Below are 27918 nucleotides of genomic sequence, written 5' to 3'. Positions count from 1 at the left end.
AAAGCTGAGGCAGCTTCCTGGTACCCCAAGTTGGCAGAACACTGGGCCACAGCCCCTGCCTTCATGCAGGCTAGACTTTTGGGTGTGGCTCATGCAAGCTTGACATTAAGGTGTGGCTGGGTACTTCAGCCCCACCCTCGCCTGGGATCGTTCTTCGCGTTGCTCTGCACTATCACAGCGTGACCAGCTCCCTGCAATCAGCACGAACGAGAACTTCCATCGAATTCTCAGCCGCCTGCCAGCTGCAGAAAAGACAGGGCACCACAGGCACAGTTAAGCCGGCCCATACTTACCCGAGAATCCTGCTATACTTACCCAGGAATCCCGCGCCGCGGTCCGGACATTTACTGGGGACTCCAGCTTCCTCGTCGTCACTTCTCGGCACCGGCACCTGAAACAGAAAGAAGACAGGTCAGAATATGAAAACTGAATCGGAAAAGCATCGCATTACTCTCCGCAACCGCACACCAGTGTCTTACGCATACGCCAAAGTGAGCACTCTTACCTGTCATCGCGGCTCAGCGCTGCGCTCTGGACCCTCCAGCACTATTCACCGGTGCCAGAGTCGGATCGGCGCACGTGAACTCATCCCGGCTCATTCTGGCACCTACAGAGGTAAAGAGCAACGAGAAGGCAAAGGTTAGGACTGCAAAGACAAAAGAACAGCAAGAAGACAAAGAGGGACAGTGAGAGAGAAAGACTATAGCCTGCAAGGCACAGACTACGAAAGCGAGCAAGGGCAAGGCGAGTTGTTGCCACAGCTGGTCTGGGCTTGAATCCACATCCGGGGGAACCAGTGAACTAGTACCCTGGCACTGCGCCCCTACAGAGAACCAGCAGGACGGAGAGCCTACCAGATAAAACCACAAGGTGAGGAGCGTCCTTGGGAAGGAATCCAGCATAAGGGATTGTGGCACGAGGGAGGGTTGGTAAGACAAAAGGAACCCTCTGTTGACCACCCTTTCCTCATCATAGGAGCAGACCCCAAGGCCATTGCTGACACCCCAGAGCAGACCAGACCTCCAGAGTTGGCCACGCACAGCACGCCCCAGAGAAAACCAGCAAACGTCCAAGCAGCGCCTGCCGCCCCCACGGAGCTAAGGTGAGCGTAACACCTGGTGTCTACTCTCTTAGCCATTCTTACAGACAGGCATCAGGATTCCTGGTGTCTACTCTCTCAGCCAATCTTACACTCAAGACTGGGGGATCCTGGTGTCCACTTTCTCAGGAATTGCAGATGCAGGAGGGAGGACTCCTAGTTTCCACTGTGAGCCGTGCTTAGAGATAGGACTATGGTTGCCTATCTTGGCCATTCTAAGAAGCAGAACTATGCATTTTTAGTGTCCACTCTGAGCCATTCTTACAGGCAATACTGAAGATTCCCGGTGTCCACTCTCTGTCATTCTCTGAGGCAGGATGGAGGATTCCTGGTGTCCACTCTGGCAGCCATTTTCAGAAACAAGACAAAGGATTCCGGGTGTCCACTCTATTGGCCAATCTCAGAAGCAGGATTAATGAGTCCTGGTGTCCACTCTCTCAGCCTTTCTTACAGGCAGGACTGAGGATTCCTTTTCTCAACTCCCTCAGCCATTCTCAGAGGTCAGTCAGGATTCCTAGTGTTCGCTCTCTTGGCCATACTCAGGAGCAAGATGAAGGAGTCCTGGTGTCCACTCTCTCAGCCATTCTTAGAGATATGGCTGAGGACTGTTGGTGTCTACTCTCTGAGGCATTCTTATAATCAGGACTGAGGGTTCCTGGTTTCCTCTCTCCTAGCCATTCTCAGAGGCCGGGCTGTGGATTCCTGGTGTGCACACTCGCAGCTATTCTCAGTCTGACTGAAGATTCCTGGTGTACACTCAAGCATTTTTACATTCTGGACTGAGGACTCCTGGTGTCCATTTTCTCAGCCATTCATAGAGGCAAGACTGAGGATTTCTGGTGTCCACTCGCACAGCCATCGCAGAGACAGGACTGAGGGTTCCTGGTGTCCACCTTCTCAGCCATTCTTCGAAATAGGACTAAGGCTTCCTGCTGTCCACTCCCTCAACCATTCTTGCAGGCAGGACTGAAGATTACCGGTGTCCACTCTCTAAGGCATTCTTACAGGCAGGATTAAGGATTCCTGGTGTCCACGCTCTCAGCCATTCTCAGATGCCAGATTGAAGCTTCCAGGAGACTTTCTCAGCCATTCTCAGAGGGAGGACTGAGTATTCTTGGCGTCCACTCTCTCATGCCTTCTTACAGACAGGACCAAGGATTTCCAGTGTCCATTCTCCCAGCTAATCTTGGAGGAAAGACTGTGGATTCCTGGTGTCTACTCTGAGCCATTCTTACAGGCAGGGCAGACTATTCCTGGTGTTCTCTCTCAGCCATTCTCAGAGGCCAAAATGAAAATATTTGGTGTCCACTTTCTCAGCCATTCTTAGAGATAGAACTAAGGATTCCTGGTGTCCACCCTCTTGGCCATTCTCAGGTGCAGGAATAAGGATTCCTGGTGTCCACTCTTTCAACCATTCCTACAGGCGGGACTGAAGATTCCTGGTGTCCACTCTCTCAGCCATTCTCAGAGACCAGACTGAGGACTCCAGTTGTCCCATCTCTCAGCCATTCTTACAGGCAGAATTGAGTATTCCTGGTGGCCACTCTCTCGGCTATTCTTACAGGCAGCACTTAGAATTCCTAGTATCCCTCTTTGTAATCCCTACTGGCAGTACTGAGGATTCCTAGTGACAGCTAATCTTAGAGACAGGACTGAGGATTCCTGGTTTGCATTTTCTCAGCCATTCTTAGAGACATGACTAATGATTCCTGGTGTCTACTCTCTTGGCGATCCTTAGAAGCAGGACTAAGGATTCTTGGTGTCCACCCTCTCTGCCATTCTCAGAGGTATGACCGAGGACTGCTGGTGTCCACTCTCCCAACTATTCTCAGAGACTGGACAGAGGATTCCTGGTGTCCACTCTCAGGCATTCTTACGGGCAGGACTGAGGACTCCTGGTGTCCACTCGCTTAGGTATTTTTACAAGTAGGACTGAGGACTGTTGGTGTCTACTCTCTGAGGCATTCTTGCAGGCAGGACTGTGGATTCCTGGTCTACACTTGCACAGCTAATCTTAGAGGTAGGACTGCGGATTCCTGGTTTGCATTTTCTAAGCCATTCTTAGAGAGAGGACTAATGATTCCTATTGTCTACTCTCTTGGCCATTCTCATAGACTGGACTGAAGACTCCTGGTGTCCACTCTCACAGCCGTTCCCAGAGGAATAACTAAGGATTTCTGGTGTTGACTCTCACAGCTATTCTTGGAGGCAGGACTGGTGACCTCTGGGATCCACCCTAAGTCATTTTTCCAAGTAGGACTGAGGACTCCTGATGTCCATTTTCTCAGCCATTCTTAGAGGCAGGACTAAGGTTTCCTGGTGATCACTCTCTCAGCCATTATCAGAGGCCAGACTGAGGATTCCAGGTGTCTACGTTTTCAGCCATTCTCAGAGACAGGACTAAGGATTCCTGATGTCCACTCTCTTGGCCATTCTCAGAAGCATGACTGAGCACTCCTGGTGTACACTCGCTTAGGCATATTTAGAGGTAGGACTGAGGACTCTTGGTGTCCACTCTTAGCTATTCTCATAGAGGGACTCAGGGTTTCTGGTTTCCACTTTCTCAGCCATTCTCAGAGGCAGGACTAATGATTTCCGGTGTCTACTTGCTCGGCCATCGCAGAGACAGGACTGAGTATTCCTGGTGTGCACCTTCTCAGCCATTCTTACAGACAGGACTGAGGATTCCTAGTGTCCACTCTCTTGGCCATTCTCATATGCAGGAATAAGGATTCCTGTTGTCCACTCTCTCAACCATTCTTACAGGTAGGACTGAAGATTCCCAGTGTCCACTCTCTACAGCATTCTTACAGGCAATATTGAGGATTCCTGGTGTCCACTCTCTCAGCCATTCTCAGAGGCCAGAGTGAGGATTCCAGGTGTGTACTTTCTTAGCCATTATCAGAGGGAGGACTGAAGATTTCTGGGGTCCCGTCTCTCAGCAATTCTTACAGGCAAGATTTAGGATTCCTGGTGTCCACTCTCACAGCTATTCTTACAGGCAGCACTTAAGATTCCTAGGGGGTCATTACGACCCTGGCGTTAGGGGTTTAATGGCGCCGTAAAAGGTGTCGGCGCCGTTAAATGCCTGATTACGAGGTCCCTTTGCGGGCCCCGTCCTTAACGGCTGGTAAAAAAAAAGTAGGGTGCTGCAAAGGCACCTCGGTGCTAATTACGGTAGCGCAATTTGCGGTACCGTTCTTAGCGCCTTCCCCAGTGCCATTGAGCCCTATCGGGCGAAAATGGGAATGGGGAAGGGCCATGGTGAAATGGGGAAATACTGCCCCGTCAACCTTGGAATGGGGCGGTATTTCCCCATTCCACCATGGCGGACTCGTTACAACACCGGCACCAACCATGGTGCTAATAGTGCCATGGTTTAGCGCCGGGGTTGTAATGAGGGTCCTAATATCCACTCTCTGTCATCCCTACAGGCAGGACTGAATATTCCTGGTGCCCACTCTCTAAGCCATTCTTACAGGCATGACTAAGGAATCCCGGTGTCCACTCTTCCAGCCATTCTCAGAGGCCGCACTGTGGATTCCAGGTGTCTCCTTTCTCAGCAATTCTCAGGGGAGGACTGAAAATTCATTGGGTCCTGGCTCTCAGCCATGCCTACAGGCAGTACTGAGGATTCCTGGTGTCTACTCTTAGCCATTCTTACAGGCAGGACTCAGGATTCCTGGTGTACACTCACACAGCTAATCTTAGAGGTAGGACTGAGAATTCTTGGTTTGCATTTACTCAGCCATTCTTAGAGACCGGACTAATGATTCCTGGTGTCTACTCTCTCGCTATTCTTAGAGGTAGGACTGAGGACTCCTGGTGTCCACTCTCTCATGCCTTCTTCCAGGCCAGGCAGGACTGACTATTTCCGGTGTCCATTCTGCCAGCTAATCTTGGAGGTAAGACTGAGGATTCCTGGTGTCTACTCTTTTGGCCATTCTCAGAAGCAGGACTTGAGCGCGCCTAGTGTCCACTTGCTTAGGCATTCTTAGAGGAAGGACTAAGGACTCCTGGTGTCCACTCTCAAGAGCTATTCTTAGAGGCAGGGCTGAGAACAAACATCTGGTTTCCTCTGTCCCAGCCATTCTTAGGAGCCGGACTGAGAATCCCTGGTGTCCACTCTCTCAGCCATTCTCAGAGGCCAGACTGAGGATTGCAGGTGTCTAATTTCTCAGCCATTCTCAGAGGCAGAACCGGGGAAATCTGGTGTCCACGTTCTCAGGCATTCTTACTGGTAGGACTGAATATTGCTGGTGTCCACTCTCTCAACCATTCACAGAGGTAGAACTGAGGATTCCTGGTGTCAACTTGCTCAGCCATTCCCAGAGGCAGAACTGATGATTCCTTGTGTCCACTCTCTTGGCCATTCTCAGAAGCAGGACTTGAGCACGCCTAGTGTCCACTTGCTTAGGCATTCTTAGAGGCAGAACTGATGATTCCTTGTGTCCACTCTCTTGGCCATTCACAGAGGTAGGACTGAGGATTCCTGGTGTCCACTTTCTCAGCCATTCTTGCAGGCAGGACAAATAGTTCCTAGTGTCCACTCTCTCAGCCATTCTTACACACAGGACTGGGGAATCCTGGTGTCCACTCTTTTGGCCATTCTCAGAGGTCACACTGCCTTTGACAGTGCAGTAGTCCCATATCTTCCTATCTATCTGACTCACGGCTCCCACGCTGCCAAGGAGCTGCACCAGTAGGGAGGTGGTGTTGATGGGGAGAGAGCAGGGGTACATCTATTCTTCATGGGGGTGGCTTGCTTTATTTTGTATTTTGTATGTTGCATGTACACCATGTGATCCGGGGGGCATTGCAGGAGTGTACATGGGATGCATGAAGGATATAGACACCATTGCATTCTATATAGGCAGCTAGCAACTGCAGGACACGTTCCACGTCAGGTTCAGTGACAGCTTGAGTTTCACTCTCACTGTCCATCAGTTTTGACTCTGAACCCCCAGGTGGAGTACATCCCTGCAGTTGAAAGCCCCCATCTGTAATTCTACATTCTTCCCATGAATGTAGTAGTCATGCATGTTTCTGGTGAGCAATGTTGACTAGACCTTTGTTCAATATTGTACATGTAAATCAGGGCAGTATTCGCCCAGCAAGTATACTTGCCCATTTCTCTCTCCTGATTGGTGAGGGGTCAGAAGAGACTATATTTATATATGTATTGTGAATTGAACTGTGCTGAGGTTTCAGGAGTCTGCTATTCACTCTTAAAATTGACCTGAGGCAAGACACAAATGGCTTCACTCAGGATCACCCAGTGAGTTTGTGAGTGGGGAGTAAAGTGAGAATGAATGGCTCTGCCCTGAATCTATTGATATTTAGGCTGTACAGTGCTATGAAATAATGTGTGGAACCTCTGCTTCTTTCCACAGAGAGTGAGCAGCCATGAGGTATATCTTCTGGAGAAGGTCCATGGGAGTACAGAATGTGATGAACACTTTCATTCGGCATCACACCTGGAAATACATCAGAGATCCCACACAGGAGAAAGTCCCTTACAGTGTTTTGTGTGTGAGAAAAGCTTGGATCAGAGCTCAAATCTGTACAAGCATCAGAAGAGCCATATGATGGAGAAGCCCTATGAATGCCCAGAGTGCAAGAAAAGCTTCAAGAACACCTCAAATCTGATCATGCATCTTAGGGTCCATACTGGGGAAAAGCCCTATGGGTGTACGGAATGTGGTATGCACTTCAATTGCACATCAACCCTGAAGACTCACCACAGATCCCACACCGGAGAGAAACCATACCAGTGTTCGGGGTGTGAGAAAAGCTTCACTAACAGCTCAAATCTGTATCAGCATCAGAAGAGCCATACTGGGGAAAAGCCTTATGGGTGTACGGAATGTGGTAGGCATTTCAGTCAGGTGTCAAATCTGAGGGCTCACCAGAGATCCCACACCGGAGAGAAACCATACCAGTGTAAAGATTGTGGGAAAAGCTTCACCAACAGCTCAAATCTTTGCCAGCATCAGAAGATCCATATGAGGGAGAGGCCCTATGAATGCACAGAGTGCAAGAAAAGCTTCAGTGACTCCTCATCTCTGATCAGGCATCTTACGATCCATACTGGGGAAAAGCCCTATGGGTGTACAGACTGTGGTAAGCACTTCAATCGTGTGTCAAATCTGTCGTCTCACCAGAGATCCCACACCGGAGAGAAACCATACCAGTGTAAAGAGTGTGAGAAAAGCTACACCCAGCGCTCACATCTAAACCAGCATCTGAAGATACACACTGGGGAGCGACCATACCAGTGTACAGAGTGTGAGAAAAGCTTTGCTCTGAGATCAACTCTGTACCAGCATCAGATGATCCATAAAGAGGAGCGACCACACCAGTGTACAGAGTGTGAGAAAAGCTTCACCCGGCGTTCACATCTAAACCGTCATCAGAAGAGCCATACTGGCGAGCGACCATACCAGTGTACAGAGTGCGAGAAAAGCTTTGCTCTGAGATCAGGTCTGTACCAGCATCAGATGATCCATAAAGAGGAACGACCACATCAGTGTACAGAGTGTGAGAAAAGCTTCACTCGGGGGTCACATCTAAACAGGCATCAGAAGATACATTCTGGGGAGCGACCATGCCTTTGAACTTTGAATGCACTGTGTGCACGAAAGGCTACAGAGACGCCTCATCAAGCAAATGTGGGCGCCCAAGGTGGTTGCAGCAGTACTGAGTCTTCATAAATGAACAATGTACCTGCTCTGGTGTTAGTCCTCTGTGAACAGTGTTTAATGTCTGAGAGTCTTCAGCAGTTGTTTAATTACTTCCCCACCCATTGACTGCCCATAACCATGCTAATCCCTATGGCCATTCTCACACCCACTGCTTTCCTCCCCACCCAGCCCTAAACACATCCTCCTGCGATCTGTTTAAGTCAGCTCTATCAAGTAGTGACATCAAAATTTGTCCTGCCAGTGTCATTTCTAAGCAGTCTGCTGAGAGTGAATGGCTCAATGGAAGTTGTAAATGCTCTCTTGGTTTAGTGATAAATTCTTAACCAAGTGTGTCTTCAGCCACGACAGTGCACCCAAAGATGGCAACATGAACCCTACCACCATCCTGACCACCGTGCTGACAAATGGCAACAAGAAAGTTGCACACACACCCCTCCCCCATACACATACACACAAACCCACCACACACCTCACCTGTCAACACAATGAAACTTTTATTCATCTGGAGTGTTATGTTATTCAGGATGTACCTGGCTGGGATGGATCGACACATTTCCTGTAACATTTTTGGATCAGGATGGAATTGTCTTGGGCACCGTTAATTATGTTTTTTGATACTTTCGGTGTGCTATGAAATGTTAGGAAAAACACGTGTCCATTTAAGATATGTGTTTTAGCCTGCCATGAGAACCTGCTGCTTCGATTCACACTACAATACCCTCTAGGTATCGTTCAAGCAAACCTTTAATTGCCTTGAAGTGATGATATTTAGCAGTTTTGCACTTTTCAGTTTTGTTGACACAAAACCGTATTTGGTATCTGGGAATCTAGCAAAGGCGATCCTGAAATAATGCTTAATGACATGGAGTGCTTTACAATGTTGTCGCTACTTGGCTGCCACTTGCCCCAGGTGTCAGCCAGACTTGGCTTTTTACCGCGAGACAGCGCTGATGTTTCCCCCATGCCATGCTTGGGAAGGTCATCCAATTCTGTTTTTTTCCTTTGAATTCTGAGATTTGTAGTTTTCCTGTAGGCAAGGAAAAATCCTGCTTGTCCCTCAGCAGGGCACAGGGAAACTTGAGCGCTCTGGTAGCCAACAGCAGTTGGCCATCTGAGGTTTGTAGTGTCGCTTTTTCAGTTGTCTGTGATTAACGTCAATGTTTGTCCTCAGATTGGCATGATTTAATCCTCAAACTGGTTCTCGTTGATACATTTTTTAATCTGTCTTGAATGTTGCCTATGTTTCCTAATGATGTGGACTGGGCAGACAGAGATGTATTGGTTCTAGGGGTGCCAGCCTTTTCTTTCCGGGCGGGAAACCTTTTAGTTTAAGTTCAGAGGTTTCATATACCCAGGTCTGCACCCATTTTGTAAGTGAGTGACCCAACGCTGGTTAAATTCTTTGATAGGAGCACTGAAACAATATTTATAGTATTTGTAACTTTTTTAATCATGTGTGAGGAGTTAACTATTAAAATCGTTTTTTTGCAAATGAGCACAAGGTTGACACTGTTGCATGCATGCATGCCTGTGTTTGTTTGCCTATGCCCAGCATAGATTGACACTGTTGCATGCATGCCTTAATAATCATGCGGCATTTTACCCCTGGTCGAGGGGAGGCAGGTCACTATCTTGCTGACAGTTTAGCAGCACCCACCTGGCCACTAATTGTTTACTTTTTACCATGCTATCACTACCAGTGATCGCCAATTATCACTAATTATTATTATACATTAACCACTATCACTATTTTTGGCCACTAATCATTATTCACATTTTCTCTTGTTAGCACTGCTAGTGGCCACTATTACCTTTCTCTCAGGCTCTCACTGCTATTGGCCACTAATTATTCACTATTTCCTCAGGCTATCCATAGTTGTCACCACTAATTAGTATTCACTTTTTCTCACGCTATCACTGCTAGTGGGCACTAATTATTCACTTTTTCTCACGTTCTCCCAACTAGTGGCCACGAATTATAATTCACTTTTGCTCATCTTATCACTGCTAGTGGCCACTAATTAATCTTCCCTTTTTCTCAGGCTATCACTGCTAGTGGTATTTCTTCACTTTTTCTCAGGCTATCATTGCTAGTGGCCACTAATTAGTGTCTGCTTTTTCTCATGGTATCACTGCTAGTGACCACTAATTATTATTGACTTTTTCTCAGGGTATTCCTGCTAGTGAGCACTAATTGATTCACTTTTTCTCAGGGTATCACTGCAAGTGGCCACTAATTAATATTCACGTTTTCTTAGGCTATCCCTGCTAGAGGCCACTGATTTTGAGTCACCCTTTTATTGCGCTATCACTACTACTGGGAGCTTTTGCTAGAAGAATTATCAGCAGCTGGCCAGATTTGAATGCTCAAAACATGGACACAGCCCTTGTGAGGGTCAGCTTTCGAGAGCTGACTCCAGCAGAGCTTCAGATTAAATGCATGCATTTATGGTAAAGACCCACCAGCAAACAATGAAAAGTGTCCGTACTAGTGCCATCGGAAATGTATGAAGGCTCTTCAGGATGATCCCACATCCAACAAACTTACTGTAAATATAACTAAAACCAAATGTCTTATTCTTAGGACACAGAAGCTGAACAAATATGCCTCGTTCGAGTGGTAAATGATTTCTCTTACTTAGGCTTGTCTTTTAATGAAACACGAAGCAGTACATCTAGGATTGCTGTTTTGAAACCGAAGGCAGTGAGACTGGTGTGCCAAGCCAATATTATTCATCATAAGTTCGGACGCTTCTTTTTTCTGCCGGTGTGGAGATTTTTATAAGTCAAAGTAATACCAATCTGACTAATGGCTCGTAGAAAAGGGCTAAGAAATAATATGACCCATTGGCCTAAGAAGGCCTTCCATGGAAAGGGGTCTTGCACCTACTTGTCATGCTTCCCCGATGGAAGTTATGGCATTCCTGGAGACTCCATTGAAAATGCCTTCATGTTACACTACGTTCTCCTGTGAGCGGTCTAGTGTTTTTCAAGATGGCTGCCCGTTGTTTATACTGGAGGAATTCCTGGCGTTCGGATGCGTTGCACCTTCGGTCTTTTCACCGTCCTGCCAACGCTAGTAACTTTCACTCTCAGAGCTAACGCTCCATTGTTATCTTTTCTGTCTTTCTCTCCTGCGATCGTCCCTTCGATCGTTGCCTACTGTTCTGCCCTCTCGCCTCTTCGAGCGTACTTACTTCTGTTTTCTTTTTGTTCTTACCTTCGTTTCCCGTTCCGTTGCTTTCCGTGTTGTGTCCTCCTCGCATCAGGCACAGTCTGCAGCTCCGGCTTCTCCGCTCTCCATTACCTTGTCTCCCTCCGCTCTGCTGTTCCGTATTCCTTACCTGTTTTCTTTCCTTTCTCCATTGCATCTCCAAGCTACTCCGTCTCTCTCTCACACTCTCATCCTCCTCGTGTGGACTACGTACCTTGAACTAAGCCATTCTTGTGAAACATCCGTAAGCCCCGCGGTTGGGGGTTTACCTCCCGACAGCGTGGCTTCCAGCAGAGACCGACCTTATTTACACGATAAGAAGAAAACCAAGGAAATACGCAGACGAAGAAAGACAGCACCACAAGAAGACGACCTAGACGATAATGGTGAGGAGGAAGGAAGGGAGGTTTATTGCAAAACTGACAGCGTGCAACGCCAGGAAGTGAGAATGGCTTCACTCGAACAGTACCAAGAACTTGTAGGGGCCATACAAGGGCTAACTGTGGAAGTCCAAACCCTCCGAAATGAGAACCAGACATTACGCCAGCAAGTTAATACTCGTGATGAGAACAGGGAAAATAGGGGTGACCTACCTCCTCTCCCGTTGCAATTTGGCAAGTATGATGGGAACCCACGATCGCTAAGGGAGTTTTTAGACTCCTGTTTGATCTATTACACATTTCGTCCAAGAGCATTTGATTCCGATAGGGCGAAGGTGGGATTCCTAGTTTCGAACCTGGCCGGCAATGCACTAGCATGGGCAACCCCTCTTATAACCCAGTCTGCCCCTGCTACAAATGACTATGCAGCATTCACACAAATGTTCAAAGCACGATTTGAACGTCCTGAGGTCCAATTCTCTTCGTATGAACAAATAATAGACCTCAAACAAGGTAATCTAGACGTGCAAACTCATATTTCTTCCTTCATGAGACTTGCTACCAATTCTGATTGGCCGGATTCTGCCCAACAAACATTGTTTCGCAGGGGTCTCAATGAGGATATCAAAGATGAGTTAGCCAGGACTGCTAGACCACATTCCTTTCAGGATTTAGTCTCTCTTGCGCTCCAGATTGAATTCCGTTTAGGAGAGAGAAGGCAAGAACGGAGAAGGAATCCTACGACGCCCATCCTCCATACGCCGGGTCAGGGAAATCGTACGGTCCCTCATCAAGGAGAAGAACCAATGCAAATTGGTGCGACAAGAGGCCCGCTAACCTCAGAAGAAAGAAGGAGAAGACGTGATCTCGGTCTCTGTATGTACTGTGGGTCCCAGAAGCATCTCTTGCGAAATTGTCCAGAGGTACCCCCTCGGCGACAGGGAAACGCTACCCCCCGAACCTGAACAGGGGAAGGTCCGGGGACAGTAGTCCGACTCCCTGTATCAACCACTTACCTGTACCCTCTAGTGACGTTACACGTTTGATGGTTTTTCCTGTCCGACTCACGAGCGGCAAATCTGTCCCTTGGGATGTGATAGCAATGTTGGATTGTGGTGTGGCTGGAAATTTTATCGACATACAGTGGGCAGAGAAGAACGGCCTGCCTCTCCGCAAGAAACTACAGCCGGTCCCAGTGGAAGGAGTTGACGGTACTCCTTTGTCATCCGGTCCCATCAGGTATGAACAGAACCTGTTAACGTCAAACTGTTCCAACATCAGGAGATGGTGGTATTTGATCTCATCCGTGCTGCTCATTTCCCCGTAATACTGGGGATGCCCTGGTTACACTGCCATAATCCTACCATCGATTGGACGGCTAATACCATTCATTTCAAGTCTTCGTTTTGCTCAGAAGGGTGTTTGCAGCCTATCTCCCCTCATCCACGAACCAACTCCGCAGGATCCTTGTCAGCTGCTTCAATACATCTGATACCTTCCCATTACTTGGATTTCATGGAAGTATTCTTGGATCATCGACCTCATATCCTTCCTCCTCACAGAAACAAAGATTGTGCCATCGAAACAGTGCCAGGAGCTTCAATACCCTTCTGACGGATGTTTCCCCTATCTTTACCTGAACGTCAAGCTCTCAAGGAATACCTGGACTGCAACCTTCATCATGGACTCATTCAGGAATCCAAGTCCCCTGCCATAGCCTCTTTGTTTTTTATCCCGAAGAAGGGATCCTCTGAACGTAGGCCATGTATAGACTACAGAGGACTCAATCAAGTAACAATCAAAGACCAGTATCCTATGCCTCTAATTAAGGAGGTCGTGGAGGCAGTACAAGGAGCCAGCATCTTCACTAAACTTGACCTACGGGGTGCATACCATTTGCTCAGGATCCGAGCTGGTGACGAGTGGAAGACTGCATTCCGGACACCTCTAGGTCATTTCGAATACAAAGTAATGCCATTTGGTTTGGTAAAGGCTCCTGCCATATTTCAGCGATTGATCGACAAACTGTTTTTGGACCTTCTGTTTACCACAGTAGTAGTATACCTGGACGATATTTTGGTGTTCTCGAACTCATCCAAAGAACATCATCATCATGTTAGGGAAGTGCTCCAGAGACTCCTGAAAAACCAACTTTACGTCAAGCCGGAAAAGTGTGTCTTTGACTCTTCTTCTGTGTCCTATCTGGGATTTGTTTTGTCAGGAGAAGGGATTCACATGGATCCAGGGAAGATAAAGGCCATCCTGCAATGGCCCAAACCCAAGAACGTCAAGGATATTCAGCGGTTTTTGGGGTTGGCCAACTTCTACAGACATTTCATTTCTGGATTTTCTAATCTGGTACTCCCCATCACAGCCCTCCTAAAGAAGGGGGTGACATTCAATTGGTCATCAGAAGCTGATCAAGCTTTTCTTATATTAAAACAAGCGTTTACCACAGCTCCCATATTGATTCAACCTAACCAAGCACTTCCCTTTATAATAGAAGCCGACGCTTTATACGGAGCAATAGGAGCAGCATTGTTACAAAGACATACAGATGACAAGGAACACCCAGTAGCCTACCTATCACGCACCCTCACCTCCAGTGAGCGGAACTATTCGGTGATAGAACGGGAACTATTGGCTACCAAACTAGCCTGCGAAGAGTGGCATCACCTATCACAAGGAGCTATACATCGCTTTACCGTTCGGACAGACCACAGGAATTTGAAGATACTTCAACAGATGGAATGCAGAAACGCCAGACATGCCAGATGGGCGTACTTCTTCTCCCAATTTGATTTTGATATTTCGTACATCCCAGGAAAGGAGAACGTTCTTGCGGACGCACTATCCCGCAGCCAGGGTACGAATATCGAATCTCCTGGAAAACCCGAAAGATTACTGCCTAACAAGACTTTTCGGATCATTGCCAATACCTTCCTAAAGGATACCAGAGACAGCCTCATTCTCAACAGGCCATCTCAGGCGTTAAGGACCAGCCTAAATGAAAGATCAGGACTTTATTTTCGAGATGATGCCCTATATTTACCCTGTAAAGAGCAACAGACCTTGGTTATGTCATGGTGTCATGACACTCCGTTGGCTGGTCACAAGGGCCAGAAAGCTACCTTAGATCTGCTGTTACGGTATTTCTGGTGGCCAGATTGCGCTAAAGACATCAAGACGTATGTAGCCACTTGTCCCACCTGTGCCAAGAACAAACACCAGACGTCTCGACCTCTCGGTCTGCTTCAACAAGAACCCATATCTTCTCAACCTTGGACTCATATATCGATCGATTTTGTGCTAGATCTCCAATTCTCTCAAGGTATGACTGCCATCATGGTCACGGTAGACTCCCTAAGCAAATTGGCTCATTTCATACCCTTACAAGGGGTACCTTCAGCTCCTGAAACAGCCAGAGTCTTTCTCAAAGACATAGTAAGGTTACATGATCTCCCCCATACAGTAGTATCTGATAGGGGCTCCCAGTTTCTTTGGACCTCTCTGTGTAAACAACTAGGTATTCAGCGAGCTCTTTCATCAGGTTTCCATCCCCAGAGCAACGGGCAGACCGAGAGATTGAACCAAACTATGGAACAATATCTACGTTGTTTTTGTAGTCAGCGACAAGAAGACTCGAATCTGTATCTTCCATCAGCAGAATTCGCTTATAATACCTTCCACACGGCCATCCGGATGAGTCCGTTCTACTGCACCTATGGATATCACCCTCGCCATATGTTGGTAGGATCACCTGAACCTTCAAAGCTGCCTACTATCGAACTTCTTATCCAATCTCTGAAAGAGACCCATCAGCTAGCCAGTGACACCTTAATGGCTAGTCGCAAGGATTATAAGAGATGGGCCGATAAAAAAAGGCTCTCCAATCCTCCCTGGAGGGAAGGATCCCGGATATGGCTGGCTACCAAGTTCTTACCTAGGTGGGTTCACACCGGAAAATTTGCCCCAAGGTATATCGGTCCTTTCAAAGTCAAGAAAAAGATCAACCCAGTGGCTTTCCAGCTAGACCTTCCTCCTCAATTGAGTCGAGTACATCCGGTATTCCATTCTTCGTTACTCAAGGAATGCCGTCCAGACCCTTATCGAAGAAAGATCACCCGACCCACATACAACAAACCAAGCAATCCTGAGGAGTATGAGGTCTCATATTTGGTGGATTCCCATTACTATCAAGGAGGGCTCCAATACTTGGTACATTGGAAGGGTTACACCCCCGAGGAACGCACTTGGCAGCCCCACCATCATATACATGCTCCATTACTCATTCGGAGGTTCCATCGCCTCCATCCATGAAAGCCGGGAGGTCCCCCGGTGAAGAGGAGGCATACTGTCTCGCTTCCCCGATGGAAGTTATGGCATTCCTGGAGACTCCATTGAAAGTGCCTTCACGTTACACTACGTTCTCCTGTGAGCGGTCTAGTGTTTTTCAAGATGGCTGCCCGTTGTTTATACTGGAGGAATTGCTGGCGTTTGGATGCGTTGCACCTTCGGTCTTTTCACCGTCCTGCCAACGCTAGTAACTTTCACTCTCAGAGCTAACGCTCCATTGTTATCTTTTCTGTCTTTCTCTCCCGCGATCGTCCCTTCGATCGTTGCCTACTGTTCTGCCCTCTCGCCTCTTCGAGCGTACTTACTTCTGTTTTCTTTTTGTTCTTACCTTCGTTTCCCGTTCCGTTGCTTTCCGTGTTGTGTCCTCCTCGCATCAGGCACAGTCTGCAGCTCCGGCTTCTCCGCTCTCCATTACCTTGTCTCCCTCTGCTCTGCTGTTCCGTATTCCTTACCTGTTTTCTTTCCTTTCTCCATTGCATCTCCAAGCTACTCCGTCTCTCTCTCACACTCTTATCCTCCTCGTGTGGACTACGTACCTTGAACAAAGCCATTCTTGTGAAACATCCGTAAGGATCCAATACAGGGTTTTTTCAGCCAGAAGGCTTTTTCCCTGTTGGAGGACGGTCTCCCGGGGAGCCCCGCGGTTGGGGGTTTACCTCCCGACAGCATGGCTTCCAGCAGAGACCGACCTTATTTACACGATAAGAAGAAAACCAAGGAAATACGCAGACGAAGAAAGACAGCACCACAAGAAGACGACCTAGACGATAAAGGTGTGGAAGAAGGAAGGGAGGTTTATTGCAAATCTGACACTACTGCAGGGAACTCCCGTTTTTTTAAATTGGGCCTGACATCATTGGATGCGCTTGCAAAATGGAAGATTCTATCTATTTTTAGGGACGTTGTAATGGCTACTGATCATGTTTTATGGGCAATTTTAAATCGTTTAGCCTCAGAACCAAATGAGGTTATTCTTAACCTTTGGATCCCTTATTGTAATACCTTGCTATCGATGTTAAAAACATCTGTTGCGACATTGGTGACCAACCCTGTAACTGTTAAAACAAAACTCCGGAGATATGATTAGATATAGACTATAGCGGAATGTGGACAGTATAACTATTTACAGCTTTCAGAAAAAATTAATGTTTTACATGAATACTCCAAAACGTTCCCCGATTGGAGGTTGAGAATGCAATATCTTAGGCTTCGGTTTAATCTTTATCAAACTAATGAGCTATTGGGGGGCCTGTAATCACATAGAAAGGGAAAATAGACTTTGTAGAGCTTTTAAAGCCCCCTAGCTGCTGGAAACTGTTTCATTTGTTGGCCGAGTGTTCGACTTTGGGAGAGTTAAGACTTAAGTGTTTGATTGTTCATTTTAGAACAGTCTCTTCTGATGACCTTTGGGTTCAAATAATATCTAGCTCTTGGACACTTGCGTCCCTAAGATTCATAAATGGATTGTTTTTGATTTTGAAGCTTTTATAAATCAATATGCGATCTTATGTTGAAATAGATTTTTCTTATGCATTTGTGATTAATATTTTATGTTTTTTATTCATGTGTTTTGACAATGGATCTGTATGGAAGCAGGTTCTTAATTTTATTCTATTTTGAATTGTATTCTATTTTGTAATATATTGTGTGAGGTTCGTTGAGCCAAATTCACAAATAAAAAAATATATTTAATAACGTTTTCTATTAAAGTGTGGGGTATTAAATTACTAAGTATGCAATAACAATAGTTGAGTTAGTTGGGAATTCCATATTAGAGTGTCTCTTCGGGAGATTTAGTTTGCACCCAACCAAGGTATCTAACTCTTGGCTAATGATAAGTAGTTCCTTTGAATTGTCAATTTCTGATGTTTTGACCAATAACTCTTATGCACCTGAGAGAACATTCCTATTAAATGACTGAGAAAGCTGTGAGCTTCATGATGGGGGAGTGTCATGGCTCAGTTCCCAAGTGTTAGACACTGTTATGTATGCACTCAATGGGGCTAGCAGTGTCTATGAGTTTATATACACGATTAAGAGTACAAATACCAAAGATGGTCCTTTAATGAACAGAACTGCAGGGCTATGAGGGTCATATTTAATTGTTTACACTTGATTGTACTTAGAGTGCAAATACGACATGAACAACAAAGGTTTAACTGCTAAGCGCCCTATTACTCACTAGTTAATTAGTGTTCACTTTTTACCATGCTGTTACTATTTGTCACTATTATGCATGTTTTACCATGTTATTACTATATGCCAATATTATTCACTTTTTACTATGCTATTATGACTATTTCCCCTATTATCCACTTTCTACCATCGCAGCAGTTGAATAGGACATTTGCAGGCTGTGTGTTGAAGTTCAGAAGGGAAATACACCTTTTGCTTAACCCTCCGACTGCCCATAAGCCTAGTGTATATGTCCTAAAACGCTGTCCAGTGTTGCCCTACGACATTTATATAAATCTTAAATGGGGAGTGGGGGTGGGAGGGGCTATTTATGCCCCCCCCAAAGCACCCACAAGTAAAACGCTATTTTTGAACGATGCTGTCTGCATCCCCCCGGGGCACTCATAGGGTTAAGCATAGGTCCTGCAAACCCTTCTTCTACGCTGACTCTTACAGCCAGTTACATTTACTTGGCATATTGTTGAAGTGGGACGGGTATGACAAGATGTGGGGCCCGACACTGCTGTGCATATACCCTTAAGCTGCACCTCACTGATGAAGCCCAATAAGGCGAACAATATATGTGATTACTTGTGGTCTCATGTAGAAGGAATGTGGCCTCTCAGTTCGAGCTAGACCACCCCTTTTGGGGTGAGGCCAAGCCAGATTTGCATATGATATGATATGATAATACCCAGAGGTTTCTAAGCGCAGACCCATGGATCCGAACCTGTGTTGCTCTGTGTGGTCTTGCTTCCAAGGCGAGCACGTTGCCCCTCAGCTATCTTCCCGAGACTGTAAACCATTGTCTGGAGGGTTGCCCAGAACAATGCCTATGGTTATGATAAATACTTTCCAGCCATCAACCTTATGTTTTTCTAATCTCACCCCAGAGGATCTTTGAATATGTTACATGTTTTAAAACAGTACATTGAATGAGTTACACTTGCATGTTCTAAACATCAGATCACACAATTAAACAAATGTGTTACCATTTTGTGATGCGATGTGCAAAACATTACAACATGGTATCAGCTTGCAAGCTGCACATTGAAAGTTAGAAAAGATAGCGCTTTGTGCCGATGCCTTAATGCGCCAAGTGGGGTGTAAACTTCAATCTTAACATTTAGCTGGAATGTTTTTGTTATGCAAATTGCAGTCACGGGATCATACAATGAATGAACACATTATAGCAATCAAACATTTTTTTTCCAGCACAATTCTAATAATCTAATGATTTTACATATAGCTTGAGTAGGGCACTGCAGGACCTGCTCGCTGTGCAGCCTGGGACTTCCTGATGTTCTCCTGAGCCTGCAGAGTGACCTCAGAATAGCTTCCTGTGGTCAGCGAAGCTGCTGAATGCAGACTGTGCTCTCAGAGGTAGGACCTAACCCTCCACCAAAACAGGAACGCGACAACTCCAACGGTCCCTGGGTGTCTATTCACAAAAGCAGAACATAAAGAAATTCACCCTTCATGTCAAAATCCAAGCATGGTTAAAAAAAACCCAGAGCACATCTGACAACCAAATGTGGGTGGCACAGTGGACTACATTGTGTGCGGTTAAGCATTTGATGCACACAATCTGCACATGGTTTTAGGACAGCAGTGACTCGAGGTGATCCGGGACCCACTTGCTCGAGGAGGAAGAGACACAGTGCAAGACAAGAACTGTCCACGGGGATGTGTTGACTTTCGTAAGTAGAAATTGTTGTTTTAATGCTCCACAGAATTAGAAAAGTGTGTTTCAGCGACTAAAGTACCCCTGGTGACTTTGTGTGCTCTGTTCCTTCTGTTGAACTTCATAGTTGTTACGTGCGCCTCACGCCCTGCAGGCGCAGTGACGTGAGGTGCATCAACAATAAAGGGCCCGCCCTGCCGGAAGGCAGGCAGTTCCGGGCACGAGCCAGAGAGAGCGTGTCACGTTTTCATTTCGCTCCTCGGCCCGGCCCGCCTGCAGGCCCTGATTCTCCCTCCACCGGCTGCACCGGTAGGGAGGGAGCTAACACTGGCGCTGAGGAACGGATGACTTGTACAGCAACTTCCTAAGCCATAACTCTAACTCGGCCCATAGGCCCATAGCAAGGGTGAACCTTTGGAGACACAGTGGGGGGACTCATTCCCCACCCCAAAAAAACGTATTTTCTCTATCTCCTACAACGCTCTACCATCCACAGAGTACACTCAGAAACAGTGGATGTCGCTGAAGAACATTTTTCTTTCTCTCCTGCTCCTCGATTCTCAAGCCAGGAGACGCAAGAAGCACCACGTAAAGACGAGGTGGAGCTGGCTAGATCATCGGTGCCCACCGACTGCAAAGGAAACGTAGGTGACGAGAGGTCCATCGCTGCCCACACACCGACCGTGGTAACTCCAGCACCGGGACATCATGGCAACTGGCCTTTCCACTCCTAGGCCCGGCACACCGGCAAGAATGGCGGCATCACTGACACCCCCTGCACCGTCCCCTCGACCTCATGATGGGACCACGGCTGTGTTTGGACCTTTTGACCTGTACACTGATCCAACGTCAGTGGGACCCTGGTGGATGCTGTGGATCCAGAAGTTTGAGATGGTGATGGGCTGTAAGGACATCACAACACCCAGGAAGATGAAGTCACACCTTCTACCCAACGTGGGTGATAATGTCCTACGCAGCTTCAACAGGCTGGTCATCGGTGATGGTGCAGACATCTATCAACTGGCCAAAGACGCCCTAACAGCACATTTTATGCCACAATTTAACCGGACTACGAAACATTCAACTTCTGCACCACAGTTCAGATGGAGGAGTAAACACTGGACGCCTACCACGCAAGACTCGGGAAACTCGCATTCTCGTGTGAATTCGACAACGTTGAGAAGGAGATAAGGTGCCAGATCATCAATGGTATGCACTCCGAGAAACTGCGCAGAAAGGTGTTGGGCGAAAAAGGCATTCCCTTAGCCAGAATCCTCGAATATGGGCACCAAAGAGAGCTGTCGCACGCAAGGGCAGCGCACATGGGCACCACACTGCAGAAGCTCCAACTGTTGCCACCGACAGCGGTAATAGCTTAGATCACCAACCGCCAACCACCAAGGGAGGAATACAAAGAGACAAACTATTCACCACAGTGGCAACCGAGGATCCCGGGGCCCACTGAGTGTGGATGGTGCAGAGGTGCACGTCACAGAAGAAGAAACTGCCCAGCGTAAGGAACCACGCGCGGAGCATGTGGCCGGAAGGACAACTACGCACGTGTCTGCAGATCATCAGGGCAGCCGCAACGCCCACAAACCCAACCGCAGCAAGACAAAGCCTTCCCCAAGAAAAAGAAGCAAGCGAACACCCGTCGCATGGATACTGCGAACACGTCGACAGACGAATCCGGAAGATGATAATTGCAACCCAGCGACGGATGCGGGAACTGGACGAATGAGAAGAAGAAGGAAGGTCTATTTGATCTCAACACTTGAGCACAGAGGCGCAGAGCCGACGAAGAGACAGAGAAAACGCAAATGCCTTGTGTCCATACAGGGCCAGGAGACGCAAATGATGATTGACACTGGATCGTCAGTAAATGTAATGCTGGCAACAAAGTTCCAGACACTACATTCCCGACCTGGCCTCAGGCCAACCGACACACTCCTTTTTGCCCACAGATGCAAGACCATACTACCAGTGGAAGGACGTTTCAGAACGACACTAAGCAGGGGTGACAGAGTCCTCCAGTCAAAGATATACGTCGTCAATGCAGGAATTGAATGCCTACTTAGTGGGGATGCAGCGGGAGACCTAGGATTAATCAATTTCATCTGTGACGCCACAGATTCAATGGAAATCTCCAATCTCCTGGGGAAGTACCCGGGCATCCTCAATGGCATGGGATGTTAAGAAAAAGTCATAAAGCTTCACATCGACCAGATGGTACAGCCACAGAAGGACCACGTTGCATACGAGAGACCTGGTCGAAAAGGAACTACGAGAACTCGAAAAGGCTGGAATCATTGAGCAGGTCACATGACCAATGCCCTGGGTTACACCCATGGTGGTAACGAAGCCGAAGCAACTGGGGAAAGTGAGGATTTGCCTTGACATGGCCTACCAAACGCGGCAATCAAAAGGGAGCGGCACATCACCCCCACGCTGAATGAGATCATTACGGACCTCACAGGGTCAAAAGTTTTCTCAAAAATTGATGTGAACCCTGGGTACCACCAGTTAAAACTACACCGCGACTGAAGGTACATCACCACTTTCCCCACGCACCTGGGCCTATGCCAGTACAAGAGACTGAGTTTTGGTAGCCCCTCAGCAGCAGAGGTATTCCAGCAGGCCATCCAGGAGGTAATACAGGGCATCCCAGGAGTGCTAAATGTCATTGAGGACATCCTCTTCCATGCCAGCGACAGGCAGGAACACATGCGTCGCCTCGAGATGGTGCTCAGCAGGCTGGAGACCGCAGGCCTGACCATCCACCGGTACAAATGCAAGTTCCTGAAAGAGGAAATAACATTTTTCGGGTACGTCTTCAACAGCACAGGAGTCTCGGCTGACCCACAAAAAGTTGCGGATATAAAGGATGCACCCCCTGCCCCTCGACAACACCCACAGAGACACACAGCTTTTTGGGCATGGCGACCTACTGTGGGAGGTTCATCCCCAACCTGGCAACAATGTCCGAGCCACTCAGGGAACTCGCCAGATCAAACACTAAATGGGACTGGAGCACTGACTGCCAGGAGGCGTTCGAGTGGATCAAGACGTCCCTCTTAGCCTAGACAACAATGGCATAATATGACCTAACACTAACAACGGAACTGTATGTCGATGCCAGCTCTGTCGGGCTCGGGGCTATTCTCATTCAAATATCTCGCACAGGCGTGTCGAAGACCATCACATATGCATCCAGTGGCCTCACATCGACTGAACAGAGGTACCCGCACACCGAGAAGGAGGCCATATTGGTGTTGTGGCAATGCCTCCATTTCCACATCTACCTCTATGGATGGAAATTCAGGGCCTACACAGATCACAAGCCACTCATCCCGATCTTCACAGGGTCATCGTCACACCCCCCGGCCAGAATTGGGAAATGGCTGCTCCACCTGCAAAAATATGAGTTCAAGTTGGCATACCAAGCGGGCACAGAAAATCCGGCGGATTTCCTATCCAGGCACCCGAAGGCTGCCACCCTAGGAGAAGTTAGTGAATCAGAGGAGACAGAAGAGCACATTTGCCAGATCATCCACACCATGAAGCCCAAGGCAGTCAGCATCGATGACATTGTCGAAGCCACGCACACTGACCCCGGCTGCAACTTGATCAAGAACACCATCATATCGGGCAAGTGGAAATCTTTCCTTGCAATATACACAAACGCACGCCGGCGGCCAGAGACTGCCTCACTGGTGTGTTCCCAGTATGACAAGATCTGTCTGTCCACCAAGGAACTAGCAAAGGACTGGGTTTTTTTTGTAAAAAGAGGCCTAGGACAGTGCCCAATAAAACCCGGATTATTACAAACAAATAGTCCTAGCTCCTCTCAATCCCTCGCCCTTAAGGACCCAAAATCAATGGTTTGGATACCTAACAACCTGCCCTCCTCAATTGCAACAAATTGCACTCACAACCGTCATTGAAAAAATATATGTATACTGGTATACTTTATTACAAAATTCATTCCATATTAAAAAGTTTGTTTTGTATATATGTACAACCAGCATTTCAACCACAATAATTCATATATGTGGAGCAACAAAACAAAACTTTAGATGAAAAAGTATAAAACAAGTAAGAAAGGAAAACAAAACACCAAAGATAGAACTAAAGGGGTTCTGTGTTAAACATAAAAAGAAACACCTGCACCTTAAATGAACAGAGAAACAGCAAAACAATTAAGGTAATCAATATAACTCATTAGTGGTTGTTATTAATATTACAAACACACATCCAATTGTATACTAAACAACACATAAAAAATACACAATCTGTAACATTAGCATCTTAGGTACGAATACAAATCTGATGTCTAATTCTGGATCTATTAAATTAATATTGAGATCCTATTATTACTTCTAAGTAGACAGCAGCTCTTAATGCCTAATTAAAACCGTGACAGTTATCTCACAGCCAGAGGAACCTGACATGTTTCATTCCCATAGTTCTTCGAGAGAATTATTCACGGGAAATTCTTCAGGGGAGATGTACTGTAGACAACAATCGGAATAACAAACACTTTTAACAATTCCCAGTATTGACAGTGCAACCTGATGCAAGCAAGCGGGGGCAGCTCTTTGATGAAAGGCTCTAAACAATGTGTGGTGTCGGCCTAAACAAAAAGGGAGAGGAAGTGAAAAAGAAACAAACAACCTTATTCATCAGTTGGGTGTACCAAATACAAACCCTCGAAACAAGTAGTTTATAGGCCTTTTTTAGAATATCAACATTTTTTAGAGGCTTACCTCACTGCCAACTTGTTATTAGTAGCAGGGGTAACAGGAGAGTCTTCGCGTGAGGAGGTTCCACCCTCTACAAAAAAGTGGGAATGCAACGCCTTATCAGTGGTGTAGCACAACACGCTCCATATATCGGATGTTAAACACATCCAAAGGCCACAGATGAGATTCCAGTACTATCTCAATCTCAAACCATGTGGCAGAAAAAGCTTTCATTTAATACAAACCATTATCGCACACTATCAACAGAGTAAGCCCTTACATATCACATGAGCTAATAGTATGTCAGTGTTCTAAAATCCCATTCATAATGGCAGCCCTCCATTCATTGAAGAGACTGTGGGCCTCATTACACGGAAGGCGGTAATGGTTAACGGCCACCGTTAATGGTAACAGTGACCGTTAACCATTACCGCCTTACTACGAGGTCCCTTAGCGGGTTGGTGCTTTAACGCCTGCTTTTTGCAGGCGTTAAAAACCAACCCGCTAAGGGACCTCGGAGCTAATTACGGCACCGCAAAATTGCGGTGCTGTAATTAGCGCCTTCCCCATTCCCATAGAGCCCTATGGGGCAGAAATGGGAATGGGGAAGGGCAGTGGCGGAAGGGGGATTTACCGCCCCTCCAACCTTGGAATGGGGCGGTAAATCCCCTTTCCGCCAAGGCGGTGCCGGTATTTTACCGGCATGAGTCATGGTGCTAATAGCGCCATGGCTCACTGCCTTCCGCGTAATGAGGCCCTGTATGTATAACCACTACTACTCAAAAATTTAATTACAACGAATTCATATCGTTGTGTGGGTGAATGACTGACCTTCGGCTCAGGGTCTTGTAATGTCAGTGGCAGCGAGATTTAAAAGTCTTCATGCAGCTGAAAATTTCAAAAGCAGGCACAGCTTCAACCGCTCTCTCACCAAACGCCATCAAGAGTACTTCACTGTATCTACCAAGAAGTACATATGGAGAAACGACCGTCACTACTTATGTGTGTGAAAAGCACCAATGAGCGGGTTGGCAAACGCAATATTAACAACGTTAAATATCGGCAACACGCACCCGTGTGGTTCATTTCTGCACTTAATTTGTTGTGCCTCCACTCCACGTGCGTTCGCATTTAGCAAAATCCTCTCGCACGTCCTGCTGCACCGGTAGCGTTACCTCGCTAACTATTGCGATGTGAATAAATGCTAAAGCAGCTGTGCGTTGGAAAAAATAGATACTGAAGACGGTGGAGGAGGTAAGGTATAGGTGGAAACGGTGGGGGACATTTTAACAGGGACAAAGTTACTGCATTACCAAACGGACCACCTTGTGTGTTAAAGCCTGGGCTACCTAGCCTAGGTACGACCAGGATTCCTGATTAAAAGGTGGCAATACTTGCAATTGAACATATTGATACCTTACGAACGTTATACTGTTCTTACGAGGTATTCATTCACGATTTGTCATAGACAGCCAGAGTTTTAGTAAGCAGCATAGCACGGCTAGAACTACTAGGTTTTTTTCAACTAGTGTATTCTGTTCAATAAAATAAACACATCAAAAAACATCAGTATTGTAATTAATTGACTGTTCAACTGTGGCTCACACATTGGTCCAGTCGATCTGTTCATTGAGACCTGTTTCTACTGAGTTACAAAGGTAAATTAATCTTTGTTCTTTCTCGAGCAGTCTTTTCTTGATTGCAGCTGTATTTTCTTTTCTATTAACTTGTAACAAGACACTCCAAATAAGGATTCCGGTGTGTGATCCATGGTGGAAAAATGTCCCACAAAGGGAGCTGTCATGTTCTTATTTCTAATACAACTTTTATGTTCCGTAATCCTTGTTTTTATTTTCCTTTCCTTCATGTCAATGTATATTTTGTGGCAAGGGCACCAGATCACATAAACAACCATCTGTGAATTACAATTAGTAAACTGTCTCTGCTGCCATGGTTTCTTTAGACCCAAATCGACTTCTTTTGTGCGTTTAGTGCTAGAACAACAGCTGCAATTCCCGCATGGTGTATGTCCAATAGGTTTAGGCAACCCCCAGGACTCCGTAAGAGTCAACTGTGGTGAACGTATTGAAATATCATTTCTAGTTACCATGTCCTTTATGTTCTGACCTCTCTTGAATGCACATATTGGTCTCGCCACAGGGCATTCACCGACTCGAGAATATGCCAATTGCGTCTGATAATGGCATTCACCTTATTCTAAAGGGTGCTGAATGTGCTTACAAATACTCTTTGATCAGTGTTTTTCACTTTATTCCGGTACTCAAGAAGAGCTTCTCTGTTGTTATTCTTACCTCGTTTGTGAGCTCTCCTCACGATCTTATGGGGATACTCTCTTGACAATAACTTGGAACTTAAATTAGCTGCTTCTTCTTCGAAAATAGTTGTACTAGAACTGTTTCCTTTCAAACTGAGAAATTGTCCAACTGGTAAGTTGTTTCTAATGTGGCTAGGATGGCAGCTGTTAAATGGGAACAAAGAATTTCGATCAGTCGGCTTATTGTACGGTTTAACCTTCAGCGAGTTGCTAGTACTATCGACCCATATGGTGATGTCCAAAAAATTAATTTCGACAGCACTAGTAGTGGCTGTTAATTTGAGAAATTGATTTTGTTCATTCAGCCATCCCTTGAATTCATCAAACGAGACTGTATCGCCATCCCAGATGATCAGAATGTCGTCTATAAAACGCCTCCAGCACTGTAGGTGACTCAAAAACGGATTAGAGGGATTATAGACGACACTTTTTTTGAAAAATTCAACAAACAAGTTTGCCGCGGAAGGGGCCACAGATGACCCCATTGCTGTGTCACCAGCAAAGGGTTGATCCTGAGGGGAGCCCGCATTGTGATCTCCAGCAGTCTGCAGGACAGAATCGTGGCGCTGGCACACAAAGGGCACCAAGGAGGGGTCAGGACAAAAGCCAGTATTCTACACCGGGTGTGGTTCCCTCACATCGACACCAAGGGGGAGCAAATCATTGCATCCTGCCTCCCTTGCCAGATCACAGGAGCACCGCCAAACCCTGAATCCATACAGTCGCCAGAGCATGGGTCCTCAAGATGGGACGCAATCAGAGTCGACATTTGCACAGTTCAGGAAGGGACATATCTATTGGTGGCCATCGACGACCACTCAAGATACTCGGAGGTGGAAATTGTATCCTCAACAGCAGCGGAAATTGTAATACCTGCACTCGAGAAGATGTTCGTCACACATGGCCTGCCAAGATGCATCAAGAGTGACAACGGACCGCCATTCCAGGGGAAGGAGCTCAAGAAATACCTGGACGATCTGCACATCACCACATCACGCCCAAGTGGCCCCAGGTGAACGGCGATGTGGAGAGTTCATGCGGACCATCAATAAAGAGCTACTTATATCCAGGGCCCAATCCAGCCCCTCGAGAGTGGATCTATACAGATTCCTACGGAACTATCAAAGTGACGCCCAACAGCTCCACTGTCTACCCCCGGCAGACCTCATGTATGGGACATTGGTAAACTTGTCCATACCACATCACCCAAGCAGGGGCGTAGACACCTA

The 27918-nt window shown here is 46.8% G+C and overlaps 1 protein-coding gene across 1 annotated transcript in view; it reads left to right on the top strand.

Annotated features, from left to right (window-relative positions):
- LOC138487549 (uncharacterized) overlaps positions 1 to 27918 on the top strand; it is a 395452-nt gene that overhangs the window by 14093 nt on the left and 353441 nt on the right. The window contains exons 2-3 of the mRNA XM_069614031.1: positions 6493 to 7714; positions 13046 to 14728. Coding sequence (XP_069470132.1) covers positions 6685 to 7714; positions 13046 to 14728 — 2713 coding nt within the window. The 5' untranslated portion in view covers positions 6493 to 6684. The remainder of the gene's footprint in view (positions 1 to 6492; positions 7715 to 13045; positions 14729 to 27918) is intronic.

This window comes from Ambystoma mexicanum, chromosome 9 (genome assembly GCF_040938575.1).
Source record: "Ambystoma mexicanum isolate Mex_15411 chromosome 9, UKY_AmexF1_1, whole genome shotgun sequence".
NCBI lineage: Eukaryota > Metazoa > Chordata > Amphibia > Caudata > Ambystomatidae > Ambystoma > Ambystoma mexicanum.
Note: the sequence above shows the minus strand (reverse complement) of the source record. Positions and strands in the feature narration are given on the sequence as shown.